Source organism: Anastrepha ludens, chromosome 2, assembly GCF_028408465.1.
Source record: "Anastrepha ludens isolate Willacy chromosome 2, idAnaLude1.1, whole genome shotgun sequence".
Taxonomy (NCBI): Eukaryota; Metazoa; Arthropoda; class Insecta; order Diptera; family Tephritidae; genus Anastrepha; species Anastrepha ludens.
The window spans coordinates 114302122-114318041 of NC_071498.1; the positions used below are offsets into that span (position 1 = coordinate 114302122).

The 15920-nt window shown below is 36.7% G+C and overlaps 1 protein-coding gene across 1 annotated transcript; it reads left to right on the plus strand.

Moving 5' to 3' along the window:
* Positions 1-14777: 14777 nt before the first annotated feature.
* LOC128871843 (uncharacterized) lies at positions 14778-15215 on the plus strand. The gene has a single exon (XM_054113948.1). The coding sequence runs from the start codon at positions 14778-14780 to the stop codon at positions 15213-15215; it is 438 nt and encodes a 145-aa protein (XP_053969923.1).
* Positions 15216-15920: the final 705 nt, after the last annotated feature.

Below are 15920 nucleotides of genomic sequence, written 5' to 3' on the forward strand. Positions count from 1 at the left end.
ATGTTGGCATGCCTGAAGCCGTCAGAGCTCTTCATTTAACAATGGAGGTACATGAATATTTAAAAAAAAAAAAAAAAGAATTAGAACTAATAAATTAATCGTTCTTAAGTTTTTACAGGCAAACATATTTAATTTTATACATATATTTATTATTTATGTATTGGTTAGGGGAATAAGTCATAGCATTTTTATATTTTCTTTTATTTTACAACAATCTGTTTGCTGCTTGGCTTGGAACTTTTTATGATCTACAAAACTATGTCAATTGTAGTTTTTATTAGTTTTGAGGCTTAGAAGTGGAATAACCCAGAAGGCAAAACTCGACATTTTCGACACCTGCTCTTCTTTGCTTTTCATCGCGGTCAAAAAGCTGCCGAAGCAGCCCGGGATACTCGAGACGTGTATGTAGAAGGGGTCACAGGCGAGTCTACAACACGGAAATGATTTGCAAAGTTGAAAAATGGTCACTTTGACGTCGATGACACGTCCCACAGCGGAGGCCTTCTGAATTCGATTCGGAAATTCGAAAAATTGGGAGCCTGGGTACCTCACGAGCTCAACGAAAAAACAAAAAAAGTCGCCTTCAAATTGCTTCTCAGCATCTCGCCCGCCATCGAGCAATACGAGGTCATAAACAGCGCTTTTTGTACCGAATCGTCACGGGAGATGAGAAATAATACCTATACATCAATATGAAGCAAAGAAAGGAGTGGTTGGCTCCAGCAGATACGCCAAAGCCGAGAGTCAAGCGGGATCTTCATCCTAAGAAGATCATGGTATGGGTTTGGTGGGACTGGGAGGGTATAGTGTATTGGGAAATGCTCGAAGAGAACTTTACACGGTCAACAAGGAGCTCTACATTACCCAGCTGCACCGCGTGAATGAGGCCATCCGACTGAAAATACCTGATCGAAATGGTCAAACCAGACTCTACTGCTATGACAACGCCAGAGGTCATGTTGCACAAGTCATTAAAGCCGCACTCCAAGAGCTCGAATGGGAAGTCCTTCAGCATCTCCCATATTCCTCGGACCTTACACTGATCTTTTCCGCTACCTGTTAAGCCATATGAAGAGCATTACCTTCGATGACAAAGAGATCCTCCTTAAAAACTGGCGCAACAACTTCTTTGGCACCAGACCATGTGATTTTCAAAGGAACGGCATCACCAAATTGATCGAGAGGAGGGAAGAGGTTGTAAACAGTAACGGCGATAATATAATTGACTAACTTATTGATATAACTATTATTAATTTTTGTTTAAATAAAAGCCTTCGATAAAAACACTACGAACTTATTCCCCAACCTAATATTTCTGGAGTTGTTCTTTTTTCTCAGAGTAATTTGTATAATATTCTATAAGTAAACTATACTATACAAACAAATTAACAAAAATCATTTTTTCCGGTATATTATGAGTTTCCATTACTTATGGAATACGATTTCATTCATGTGATTGTTTTGGCTGGCTTCGCAGTAACGCAGCCTCTAAATCCAGTTTTGCAAGACCTTGATGCAGTGTTTTGGCTCTATACCAGGAATGGCTTACTCGATATTCGCCTTTAATGGCATCGGTCCTATATGGCACTTCATTAAAAAAGAGCAAACGGCGTTAAATCGTAGCCAATTGACCTCGCCAAAACGGCTGATAACATTATTACCTAGCTTGGCGCGCAAATAATATAGGCTGTTTGGCTCCCCCGCCATCCTGCTGAAACAAAAAATCCTCTAAGACTATGCCTTCAATTTTCGGCAAAAAACAAAAATCGTTATCACGCCTCTTTAGCGATCGCCGTTCACTGAAAGAGCGTTTCCAGCGACAATTTTAAAGAAAAATATACTAGTAATGTCACCGCTCTAAAAAAAAACCGAACCAAACTGTCATTCTCTAACGTTGCATTCATAGTGAAACGATTTATACAGATGTGGCCAATAACAGACCGGTAACCGGCTCTCAGGAAATTCGACAGAATCAGCTCATTGGCTGACGTAACAGGCGATATGTTTACAAAAAACAAACTGTGATATACGAAACACATCAACCCAATCTCCGCTCATGTAGCTTCGTTGCCATATAAGCAACGACTGATTGAACGAGCGTGTGAATGCATGCGAAACAATCGTGTAGAATTCGGCTGCCGAATCCCCTGTGGCGTGGCAGCCGAAGTTCTCCTCACAATTTTGTTTATCACCATAGTTATTGGCCAAACCTAGTAATTTATCATCCTTGGGTTATTTATATTGGCTTTTCGACCATGGTGGTAAGAAATTTTGGATAATATCAGACCATTAACCAGCTCTCAGCGAATTTGAAAAAATTAGCTGAATGAAGGACGTAATCAAGGTTATGACAACGGTTTGTTTACGAAAAAACTAAGATTGTGTTGGTGATATGAGAAAACCTGCCGCCGAGTCGCCGGATCAGTGGCCAAAATTAAATACTTGCCCAATTATAGTTTTACACCATAGCTGAAGCTCCAACCTGGTAATTTATTACCCTTCCTTCTCGTCGATCACCTGCACGTTTTCCGATGCCCGGATGTGGGAGTTTTGTTCGTTAACGTAGCCTCCGAAATGAGAATGCGGCTCGTGATAAAAGTTGATTTTGATTTCTCTTCAATAAACGAATTTTCTGGTTGTGTAACATTGACTTCGGTAATAAGTTTGCAACATTCCCCAACCTTTCTCAACGTAAAGCGATTCATTCACAGAATTATGACACTGATACTTTCTGTAAAAATTTCCAGTGGGAAAGAGACGTCACTTCAATATGACATATGATTAAAAAAAACTCCACTATATAGACCATCCGAAATATCGTATAAGACATCCTCCGAAAATAAGCCCTACTTAAAATAAGGTGACAAAAATAATTCATTCAAAAATGCTGTTGATTTATTAAGTATAAGTAATAAAATGTTTAGTTTTCCTAATACTCGTATTTCAGAGAAATGTTTGAAACAAAATATTCCGAGAAATTAATTGTTTACCTCTACAGTTCGTTTCAAATTAATTCTTGGAATTTATCTTAAAAATACAACATCTGCTGCCTTATGTTTACATTGTTTACATTGAGCGACAGTACAGGTATACTACTGTGGGCAAAAAGTAAGGTGACGGTGGTCGTCCGGAGCGCCGCAAGTCATCAACATGTTCTCGATCCTCTTTGAAGTCTTTGTACCACTTATAAACATTTTTCTGCGACATGGTCGAATCACCAAATGCCTTCTGCAACATGCTAAACGTTTCCGCAGCCGAAATTTCATTCCCCAAACAAAATTTGATGGCACTTCTCTGCTCAATCAAATCAGACATTGTAAAAATCGAAAAATGCACTCTCGGTCGTTTGGTAAACACAAACGTAAATATATTACTGATAATGACATTCACATGAAAGTTGGCCCAGATGTTATTAACAGTGCTGCCAACTCATGAAAAAAATAACTAGAGCGAAATTTTAATCTCACGAAGTTTGACAAATAAATTCACCTTACTTACACCCACAGTAGTACAACGTTCATTCATTTCAGTCTTGTAAGTCTGATTATTTCCTCATAAGTAATTTTATTTAAAAATAAAGTGACTGATTTTTCATAAGCATTCTGTAAAGAGAAGATACCGAGTCTTTGTATGATTCGTAAATAGCATGCAGACTACGATTATCTGTGTCAACTGGTGGACCAAGGAAATGAGAAAAAATGCAGAGTTGGATCAGATCGGCAGGCGTTATTTTCTGAGTTGGAAGATTGCATCTGGGAATAGATTGCAAGAAGGAGAGCAATAGCTTTGGTTGTGCGCAGGATTAATTTTCAAAAATTTGCGCTTGAAACTTTGATATATGCACAGTAAATCCATTTTGAATCACTAAAGATAAAAACGACCAGATTCAACGTGTTTCAGGAATTTATGTCATTGAAAGGGAAAAAGCCTGGCAGTTATAAAAAAGTGGGTTGATTTTATGCAGTCGCCACTGTTGAGGGGTCAGAATAGGCTTGTTTGGGATTCAGCCAGTACTCACCGTGCTAAAGACATAAACAACTTTCTTTCTAAGAGGAAGATTAATCAAATAATGAATCCGACAGGAATGACTGGTTACCTCCAGACACTTCACATTGCAATAAACAAGCCACTAAAGGATCATTTGTAAAACCAGGCTTCCAAGAAGTTGTGAATTGGGTAAAAAATTCATGGGACAAAATAATTGATAGTGATATTTCCAATGCACTATGCACACGCTACTTAGACAAGAACGATAGCTATATCGCAAGACATGAGAGATTCGGACCAATGATTCAACAGGAAATGGATTTAGAAGAAAATCAGAATATAATTCAGAATTTTATTTATGACGATGTTCCAGAAAAGATAGCATGACTGTAATTAAATAAATTCAAATTCTGTATTCTGTGTAAAATAAATAATAAATGAAAATATATAAATATACTTTTATTTTTGACCTCCTTCAAAATAAGCCCTAGCGCGTATTGTGGACCATAAAAGCAAGTAAGACAGTGTCTTATTTTCGGAAAAAGACGGTATTTATACCATATCTTCAATTCACATTGTAATGTGTGTGCAGTTATAAATAAGTTAAGTAAATAAAATTATATTATTATTTTTTATTGTAACTAATACTGATGAAAATATACTTAATTAACTACCACTTACCCTTTAGCATGATTCAGAAGATTGTATGTGTTGCTTCTCTTGTATATGAATGCAGCTCTATATATCATTGCATAGGATGAAGAAACATCTCAAAATCATCTACTTTGATTGCACGATTGAGATGCCCTCGTTGTATGTATAATTTGCAAGGAAGAATTCATGCAGATGTGTATCTATCTGTTCTCGTCGATCACACTCGTAAGACATTTCATTATTGCCTAACATTAAAAATTCGATACCTACTCCGGCCGAAGCTACTTACTTACTTTGAAACGCTATCGGCGCACCATTTATATGAAAACATAAACTTTATTATGTTGTCCAAACTCTCTTTTAACTTCAACAACACTTTCGTACAGATCTCCGATTTTCTTCATGTGAAAGATGCTGCACGTTCAGTTTGGTGACAATCTGATCACCCTAGCATAATAGTAGTTGTGCCAGCATGAAAAGTTCGGACTACATTTTTAGAAAAACTTACTGAGTTGTAGCCCTGGGGTAAATAAAAAAAAAACGGATCATTGCGCACTTGACGAGAAAGATCTGGTCGCCTTACTTCTTCTACCGTTTTTCCTAATATTTATTCTACAATGAATTTGCGCTATTATTCAAAAAATATGCAGAGACGTAGAGAACGCGAACTTGCCTCACAAAGTTCATTGGCAGGTTTCAGCGCTGGTGTACACAAAGGGTATTTCGAAAGACGCGCCTATATGTTGTTTTAAAATAAATAAAATAGGTAAAAATTTAGATTACCTCAGGTTTCACTATATTCACAAAATGCGGCTCTTAATAATTTGATGTGAAAAATTACATAACTCAAATGTCGTTCGCGACCACAGGTAAAATCCACCAAACAGTCGATTCATGAATACCTAATTGTTGAGAACGTCGAGATATCGATGTTGAAGGTTGGCGGTGGTGGTGCTGGTAGAGGTGTTGCGTGAGTGCCATAGCCCAGACCCAATTAGCACAAAAGATGCCTTTTTGATGCACCACTTGTAGAACATCTGATTTTTATGAGTCAAACCATCTTGCTTTAACTATGAACCCACCTATATCATTTATTTTCTTTTCTGCAATTTCTTTTCCCCAGCATTCTATGTCGTAGAGCAGTCAGATTTGGGCACTCACATAGATAGTGAAAAACTGTTTCCTTAGATTCTTCTTGATTGCAACTTCTACATCAATTGCAGTACGGCCACCCAATGTTCCTAGCATAATCTCCTAAAGGCCCGTGACCGGTTATTGTTGACGTAATTCTAAATATGTCTGCTCGTGGCTTTTTTAACAGCTCGTCAGTTCTGGATTTATTGAAATTGAGCCAGGTTTGTTTAGTTATTTTGCAGGTATCCATGTTAGTCCATCTGTCAACGGCCTGCTTCTGAATAGCGAGAAGATACCCCTTTTACGCACGCCTTAGGGACAGCCTATTTCTACCACTTCGAGTTCGGTATAGAATGCCCCGTGTCTTGGAAGTTCATCAGCTCTCTAATTTTCTTCTATGTTCCTATGATCAGGTACAGGTCTGTGCACGTTTCATTCTGCACAAGTTAACTGAGGACCAAAAATTGCTTAGAATTCAGCATTCGAAAGACCTCATTAAAGAGCCGAGAACTTCCTTTTTAAATTTGTAACTGGTGGTGAAACGTGGTGTTTCCAATATGAACTTGAAATTAAGCGTCAACGTCCCAAATGGAAAGCCCCAGACGAGCCACCACCAAAAAAATCGCATTTGGAGAAGTCAAAATTCAAGTCGATGCTCATTTGTTTTTACGATTCCATGTGAATTGTGCACAAGGAGTTCATGCCAACGGGCCAAATCGTTAATGCGTTTTTCTATCTTAACGTTTTGAAGCGTTTGTTGCATCGCATTCATCGAATTCGCCCTGAATACCGCGAAGGACGAAGCTGGCGCTTATTACATGATAATGCACCATCTCATCAATACACCCTTGTGCACGATTTTTTGACTACAAATCAAATTTGTATCATCAATAACTCACCGTATTCGCCTGATATGGCTTTCCGTGACTTCAACCTATACGAAAAATTGCATTTGGCCATGAAAGGAAAACGTTCTGCATCCATAGAGGCCATCCAAAAGGCTTGTACCAACATCCTGAAGGACATTCCGGTCAATGACAATGAAAACACTCTTTCGAAAAGCTTTTAGATCGCGCAAAGCAGTGTATTAAGGACAGAGGGGACCATTTTGAATAAATAAACTCGAAGTAATCAGAACAAAGCGTTTCTATTTTAGCTCAGTCTTGTTATTTTGAACTTCATCTTGTACACCGGCGCCCACGTTGTGTGCAACAGAACGTCCAATTTATTGTCGGTCAGTTCTTTTTCTATCCTCATCAGAACAAGTTTCATGAATTATCAATTTATTCGGTCGTTTATTTCCACCAACGAATCACGAATTTTGTGAATGTTGTTCTTAAAGTCCGACGTTTTTGTTAATAAGTTTCAATGAAGTTTACGCGTTGTCCTATAATACACACAATATACAATTTTACATCTGGCTACCTGACAAAATGTAATTGGAGATGTTATGTCAAAGATGACATACAAAAGTATCGTCCGGGAATTATTCACTATTGACTACTAGACGTCACTTCTGAAACACACTTTATAAGTACAAATTCAACAACGATCGGATGCTCAAGTTTATTTCCAGTTACGCTTTTAAGCCCTTCCCCCCATTTAATGGCCAGAAAATTATAATACTTGAAACTTTATTTAAAGCTCATTCAATCTTTATTTGTTTTATTCATATTTTTTTTTGTTTTTTGTTTTTGATACATTCTTTATTTTACAACAACTTTACTTATACGATTTTATGTACATTTCCTAACGTCCAGTTTACGAATTTCCCTAGATACACTACATATATTCACACACCTACATTGAATTTAAGACACACATATATGTATGTATATTATGAATATTAGCAACTTTGGCTAACTACTCAAAGTTTTTTATGTATCATATTTTGTATAATAATTTCAATAATATGTACATACATAAGTACATAAAACTTGAATTGTCTTACGATAAAGCTAAACCCTTTGTCATTCTTTTTGCTATTGGATTTTTAGTCAGATTTTAGAATTTGGTCAATTCCAAATTGCGCTCGTTTACGAGCTTTGATAACATTTTTTACTGATACAAATCTGTGTATACTATACATATATATATATATTAAATTTATATATTAAATGACAACTAAATATCAAATGCTGCTGAGGCCATAATAAAGCATCAATTTCCTTAAAATTTGCTTCGCAATTTTGATATGAAGTACTCGCTTATACAGACAATACAATTTAAAATCAGCGAGAGGGGTTAGCTATGCGAGTTAAAGTCGACAGCCAAAACATAAAGCAAATACACAAACAATATAGCTTCGGTTCTCAAAGAACGTTATATAAATAATCTCTAGTTTGTAAATGCTCAGTCACATTCTGTAAAACTAAGATTTTCTTTTAAATTTTGCTTCGTTTTTTTTTTTTGTAATTTAAAAATAATTTTTTGTATGCTAAATTTTTAGCTTAAATAAATAATAGTAATCATAAATTATTACAATATTATTATAACCACTTTTTTAAATCAATTTTTTTTCTATTTCTCATCTTTCTTTCAAACACCCTGAGAACGAATGGAAAGGTGATTCTGCCATTTAAACTTCAGACTATAATTATTTTTAACTTATTTCATCTTAATTTAATTTTTTGCTTTTATGCTGTCACTACTAACAGTGACGTTTGCGTTTTAGGAACAACTAAAAGTGAATTTCATTTGAAAAAATTAGCTGGGCGGATGCCATCACCTGTAATAAATTCGCCTTGGTGGTGTGCCAGCCAAAGTTCCCTCATAATTTCCTTTATCGTCATAGATAAAGGGCAAACCTTGAAATATATCACTCTTGGGTGAAAATTACATGAGGGTGAGAAAAAAAAATAGTTTTAGAACCTTAAATCAAGATTGTAAAATTACAAAAACCAAAAAAACACACCTTTCAATTCGATCAAAGTAGTGCATGTAAGTAATATATTTGAGCATGAAATATACACAAATTTTATGTAATTTCATCATTGCTTAACTTTTTTCATAAATTTTTATTTTAATAATATTACGCTGATTTGTTACAGTTTTGATCTTCTTTTTTCTATATTACTAAGTATAGATAATGTTCTAATTTTTTTTATTTATTTATTGTTTTTTTTTCCTTCAACCACTCTGGGACTCACAAATAACATTAAGACAACAAAAACATGCCAAACATTAACATTGGAATTTACATACATACATACAATTGTTCCCAATTGTTGGAAATTGCATTTATTTTTTATTGCATTATTCCCAAGTAAGTTCTAACGTTGTTGTTATTCATTCAATAGAACCACTTCAAAACAATATCACAAGCAAAATGTTTACAAACATAAAATACCGTTACACAGCACTAAGTTAAAGTAAAAGTTGATAATAGATAATCGAAAAATATATACAATGTAAGTTAAGGCATGATACCGAAACCTAATATAGCAATAGCATTTCGTTGCACATACCTCACATACCCTACCGCTTTTTCTGTCAGCCCAGTGCTGACATCTAAGCTCAGTCGATGCAGCCTGACAACAGACTAGTATGATGTGATAACTTGCCTATAAAAACCCCATTGCCAACAGCCCCAATATGCTCGCCACCTGCCTAACAAAATTCATTGTGATATTGTTGCCTTTTATAATAACAACAAATTATCACAGCATAGCAACATCAATGCTCGAGTTTGATATGCAGCCCAACACCAACAAACATGATGATCACTACCTGCGCTTACCTTAGCAACAGCATGCTGGGCAGGCAGCGCAAATAGAAAGACTCTCGCCTGGCCTCACAAAACAACCCACTGCATAACAACAAACAGTGATCACTGCTTGCGCCTGGCTTGGCAACAGCATGTTAGGCAGGCAGACCAAAACTCAACGGTGCTTGCCTGCTTTAGTGAACCACCCATTGCATAGCAGCGCATGGTTCACATGCTTGGGTAGGCAGGCCAGCGGTACCACTTGTCATGCCATGATATCACCTCATGCGCATGCAACAACACAATTGTGTTGCTAGCGGTAGAATCCAAGCGACCTTTTCGCGCAACAATACTTACAGGTGATTACCACTGATCGCGAGGGTATAAAATGCGGTATCATTGCCTGTCGAGGAGAGTTCTTATGATGTTAAGGAGTTGCAAAGTCAACTTAAATTATAATTAAAAAGTTAATAAAGTGTTTAATTCAAACAAAGTGTTGAGTATTTTATTTTATAAGCAATATGGCTTGCTTAACTTGTACACCAAGTAAATAACAAACTCTGTCGGCCAGCAGCCACAACGGTAGGGCTACATGAAATTTGAGTAGTCGTTATAAAAGAAAAGAATTAGGTGCCAGCGTCGTCCAGCCAGCATCATGGATCCAGCATAGTACAGCCAAAATAGTCAAATTGAGTCGGTTGAGTTTCACAGTCAGCGTTCAGTCGTAGAGTAGGCTTTGCATTCGGTCACGTCGTCAAGCAGCAGTTCGCGAAATTTTGTCCTCTGCCAATAGATACTAGGAATTTCATTCAAGTCGAACTCCAAAAGTAATTTGTCTCGTTTACGCATTAATTCAATTGTTGAACATTATGCTGAGAAGGAATAAGGCAAAGAAAAGTGTAAATAAAATGAATCAAAGTTCAGTACAAGAAGCAATGTAAGTAGAGTCAGATCACTCGGAAAGCCTAGAGAATACGTTGGTCAAATTAAATACGAATATAATGGAAAATTCGTTGCATGTTCAGAGCACATCTATGTATATTAAGGATTGTGAAAATTCTAAAACGGCTTGGGAGAGGCTAGATGAAATTTATAACGCACGTGGACCAGCAAGAAAGGTGCCATTATTTAAAAATCTGGTTCGTTTCCAAATTCGACGTTTTGAGAAGTTATGCCCACAAATCAACAAATTGTGTTCAATTGCTGAAAGCTTACGTGAGCTACAAGAGTGAGGAGATGGAAAATTTTGTTGTTGCGATCAAGGCGAGGGACGAACTTCCAACATTGGTACAGTTAAAATGTAAGCTACTGAAAGAAGAGCATCGTCGTGCATCAAACGGTGTAGCTGAAAATAACCACAGCGTCAAGATAGGCGTCGGTGTTACATATGCGGTAAGTTAAGCGGCAAGTTAACACATTCAGCGTTGCAAACATAGAAAATGTTTGTAGCCACATATCATATATCATATTGTGAACATATCACAAAGTTGTGCCTCACGGATAAACGAGACTACATGCGCTACTATAAAACTAAGGAATTTTCCCAGCACATGCAGGTGCAACGTGACCTGGTCAAAATATAGTTGTAATATAGAAGTAAGAATATTTTGTAAATTCAGTTTTTAAGTGAACAATAAAGGGAAAGGACGTGGACTTCCTGTCCACGCAATATTTTTTAAAAACTAAAAATAAGTATAATGAAATATTGTTTAATACGCCATTGAAAAGCAATATATGTATATGAAGCTCAATTATACAAGCCTAAAGCGAATTCAGCCATGCAAATAGTAAATGATAAATTAAGAATCTACTAAGTTACCACACAGTTTATGGTCAAATGTTTTAAATTCAGTTTCTTGCGTAAATAATGATGCGATTACTACAAAACAAGCTTTAAGCTGTGAAAATGCATTGCATTGGAAAAATGCTATGGAATCGGAAATGTCAACGTTATTGAAAAATAATACAAGGGATTTAGTAGACCCACCAGAGAACAAAAATGTTATAGGTTGCAAATGGGTTTTCGCAAAAAAGAGAAAAACTGATGGGAGTTTTGAGAAGTATAAAGCCCCTCTTGTTGCTCAAGGTTGTTCTCAGCGAGAAAATATATGTCTCACTTGTTGTGAGACATGCTACTATTCGATTAATATTAGCTCTCTTAGTTAAACATCAGCTTTTGGTTCACCACTTTGATATAACTGCAGCCTATTTAAACGGTGAGCTAAAAGAAGAAGTATATATGCGCCAACCGATGATGTTTGAAGACCAAGAAAATCCTCAAAGCGTTTGTCGTTTGAAAAAGTCAATTTATGGCTTAAAGCAGAGATTGGTCAGAAAAAATAAATGATATAGTTACATGATCACCCTAACTTAATCTTACTCTTATATTGAATTACTTATGCTAACTCTTATATAAACCAACAACTGCTTTACATACTTTCTCACACTCTACACCCACACGCTTACTCACGCCCTCAACATATACACAACAACATACTCTCATTTGACTTACTATTTAATTATTGTTAGGCTTTAAGCTAGGGGGTTTTTTTTTTAATAAAGTTCTTTGACACAAGAAGACGTTTTACTTCTTTTCTGGCGCAGTCCATCGCGAACCTTACACGCACTGCAAATTTTAAATAAAAAAGTTAATTACTTTGTTCGAAAAGAACTTTTGTAGTATAATCAAAATTTATTGTGATTAACGCAAACATTTTAAAAGCCAAATGCTTGAAAAAAGCAAAAGCCATAAAAACAAATTTTCGGAAAGAAAGTGAAAATCAAATTATGTATGTATGTAGTTTGAAAGCAAAATGTACATTCATCTATGCGCATATTAAGAACTAATACCTTGAAAAATCAAACGAAATCGTTCGACATGAATATTTTATTTCTAACAAAATCAAAAGTTGATTAAGTGAATAAATAAATAAGAATTGAAATTCGAAAAATAAAAACTTGCTGTGAAAGAAGAATTTTCCATTATTAGAAACTGTAAAGTGAAAAAAAACGGTAAATCAAAAGCCGTTATAATGAACTAACAGAACCCAATCAAAGCAGTAAGCGAAAGAAGAGAAAAAAAACCACAACAACGAAATCACGAGAGTTCACCGCTTGCAATAAGATAAACAATTAGAGCGAAGGAGAACACATTTTCGTCACCGAGAATTCAAGGTCACCTTTACCCAAAGTCATCACCTTTAACAGCAGCGCTGCAAACAAATTACTTAAACGCAATGACGGCCAAACTGTTGCTAGTGGAGTCGTGTTGCTCACATTTGACTTGTATCAGCTCCCAGAAAACCTAGTAGTCTCATGGTGCACTACTAAAGGTCAAACCTGGATTTCCGAACCCGATAAGGTGTAAAAAATGTCAAATCCTTGGACACACAACAAAACGATACAACAAAATCCGAGTATGAGACTCAGGTGCACTTCCACCTCACACGCCAACTCCATGCTCACGTACTTTTTGCGCAAATTGCTCTGGCGATCATGCTGCCTCCAGTAAATCATGCCCAAAATTCATGCAAACGAACCAAATCATTATAATAAAAGCTGAAAAGAAATGCAGCATTCGCGAAGCTATTAGATTACATAAAACGCAAATATTCCCTACTCTCAATGAATCTTCACCCTCTTTATCTAATGTAACAAAAAATACCTGCCGTAATCCACAGAACAATATAAACTCAGCGAAGCAACAATATAAAAATAGCCAAACAACGTTGTGCTGAACTAATACACAAACTTAATGTCACATCAGACGCGATTTTTCCACCAATTCCAGTTTTCCCACCAGGCTTGAATAAAAAAACACCTCCCCCAATGAATGCGTCCAACATTTCAATGAATTCGTTGCCCCTGTAAAAAAACAAATGGGAGTTCATTAAACAGACGGATCTAAAACAGAAACCAGTACATTGTTTGCAGTCACAAACCAGCTTGGTGTCACAATCTCAGTCGGTGCCTTACCTTCCTACTGCTCAGTATTCACAGCGGAAGCAGCTGCTTTGCTTGAAGCGGTACTTTATGCTTCCGACAAACACCATTAATGACCGAAATCCGGATCATGTGGGCTCCGGGTCATGCCGGAATACAAGACAACGAGTGCACTGATACCAGAGCCAAAGAAGCCGCTCAAGAACCCCTTCAGTTCAGAGCACATTTTACCATCAAAGCTATTCGGAAAATTATACGAAAATATCTGCAGGAAACGTAAAATTTTTTGAAATTGAAGTTTGAAAAGGTCGAGCCAAGAAGCACCAAAAGATTTGGTGGGTGGCTATTCGAAATATAAAAAAAAAAAAAATATTTGTTCATAAGAAAATGAACGACCCAGTCAAATAAGAATATGAACAAACATACATACATAAGAATTTTTCACACTTTCTTTTGTGGTAGCACCGCTGCTCAATTAATTTATGACAGTTCGTCATTTGACAATAGTCGTTAGCACGCACTCTCTAAATACCTTCTTCTCTTCTCAACCGGCGACGAGACAACATCATTCACAATTGTAAGAACAGTATATTCAAAAGCCGAATCATATTAAAATATTTTACACCATAACGTAAACCGTGGATTTTATTTCAACTAATAAATCCATATTAGTGACCCCGACGTTTGAAAATAAATTTTTTAAATAATCAACGGAATATACTCGTAATTTACTCGCAATTTTTTTGGACGTAATTTAACACGCTATCCCAAAACGCAATTAAGAAAAAGAAGACCTCATTGCTGCCACGAGGTTTCAACGCGCCGATATTGCGAGGGTTTTTTCATCGTATTTTTTTCAATTGGACTTGCATGAGCGATCGTTAGCAGAAATTGTTTGAGGGATCTTTCGTCTGGAAGTCGAATTGTGACAAAGTTTTGGAAAATCCACTTCGTGCATTCAACGTGCCTGGAGATAGCGAATCGAGCGGGACTTCACAGTCAAGCAACACATCGAACGTGAGTGCTGTTAATTCTGTGCCTTTACCAGAAATCAGTCGAATTACAATAAAAGCACCGACATTCGTTAAGAAAGAACCGGATTTATTTTTTATTCAAATGGAAGCTCAATTCATTAACGGTAGCATTACTCGCGACAATTCGAAGTATAATCATGTAATATCTGTTCTTGAACCTGAGTATTTATCAATGGTTTCTGACTTGATTCATAGTCCACCCGCGGAAAACAAATACGAATCACTTAAAAACCGCCTAATTAGTGAATACACTCAATCTGAGAGTTTTACTCACTGAAATCGAACTTAGTGATGACAAACCGTCACATTTGTTACGCAAAATGCGTGATTTAGCCAAAAATGCTCTCACCGATGAAGCAATCAGGTCCCTTTGGATTGAACGTTTACCGGAAAACGTTCGTGCCGTCGTGGCAATTTCAAATGACGATCTCAACACCTATGCTACCTTAGCAGATAAAGTTGTCGAATTGACTGCCCCAAAACTAATTTCGGAGATCAAATCGGATAACACACTCCTTCAATTGAACGCTCGTATCGATGAATTAGCCAAATATTTTCGCGAATTTAGAGCGAGCAGAAACAATAGTCCAAATAAATCCCAGAAGTCACACAATTCGAGTCGTTCACGTTCCAAATCTCGTAATAAAAGACCGTATTGTCGATTTCATTATCGTTTTGGGGCCATGGCACGCAAGTGTGAACAGCCATGCGCATTCAAAAAGTCCGCCGATAAATGTGATGAACATTCAAAAAACTAAATTCCACTTCGTCATTTGCGGTAGACGAAGTGGGTCTGAATTATTCTCGCCGCTTATTTGTCACAGATCGTTCAAATTGCCGCAAATATTTAGTTGACACCGGAGCAGATTTCTCCGTTTTACCTCGAAATTTTTTCAATAAATTAAAAATTCACGATAGCTATAAACTCTTCGCCGCAAATGGCACACCCATAGCTACTTTCGGTTATTTTACTTCTTCAGTCGACCTTGGACTTCGACGTAATTTCACATGGTCATTTCTCATCGCCGATGTAGCAAAGCCAATATTAGGTGCAGATTTTCTCAATGAATTTGGATGATGAATTAATCGATGCGAAAACTAAGTTACGCACCAAATGCGATTCTCAATTAATTCAATATGAAAGAGTCAACACTATTGACGAGAACTCGATTTTTAGCGATTTATGACAACAATTCGAAGGTCTTACACTTCCCCATACTTTCAATAAAGGTAATAATCTGAAACAAAGTTCAGTCAAACATCAGATTATTACACGTGGACAACCAGTCTGCTCGGCGTCTTAATCCAGAAAAGCTAGCAATAGCAAAAAAGGAATTCGAACTGATGATCAAAGCTGGTATTTGTCAACCAAGCAAAAGTCCTTGGGCAAGCCCCTTGCATATGGTTCAAAAAAAGGCAGGACAGTGGCGCCTTTGTGGCGATTATCGTATGCTCAATGCCAT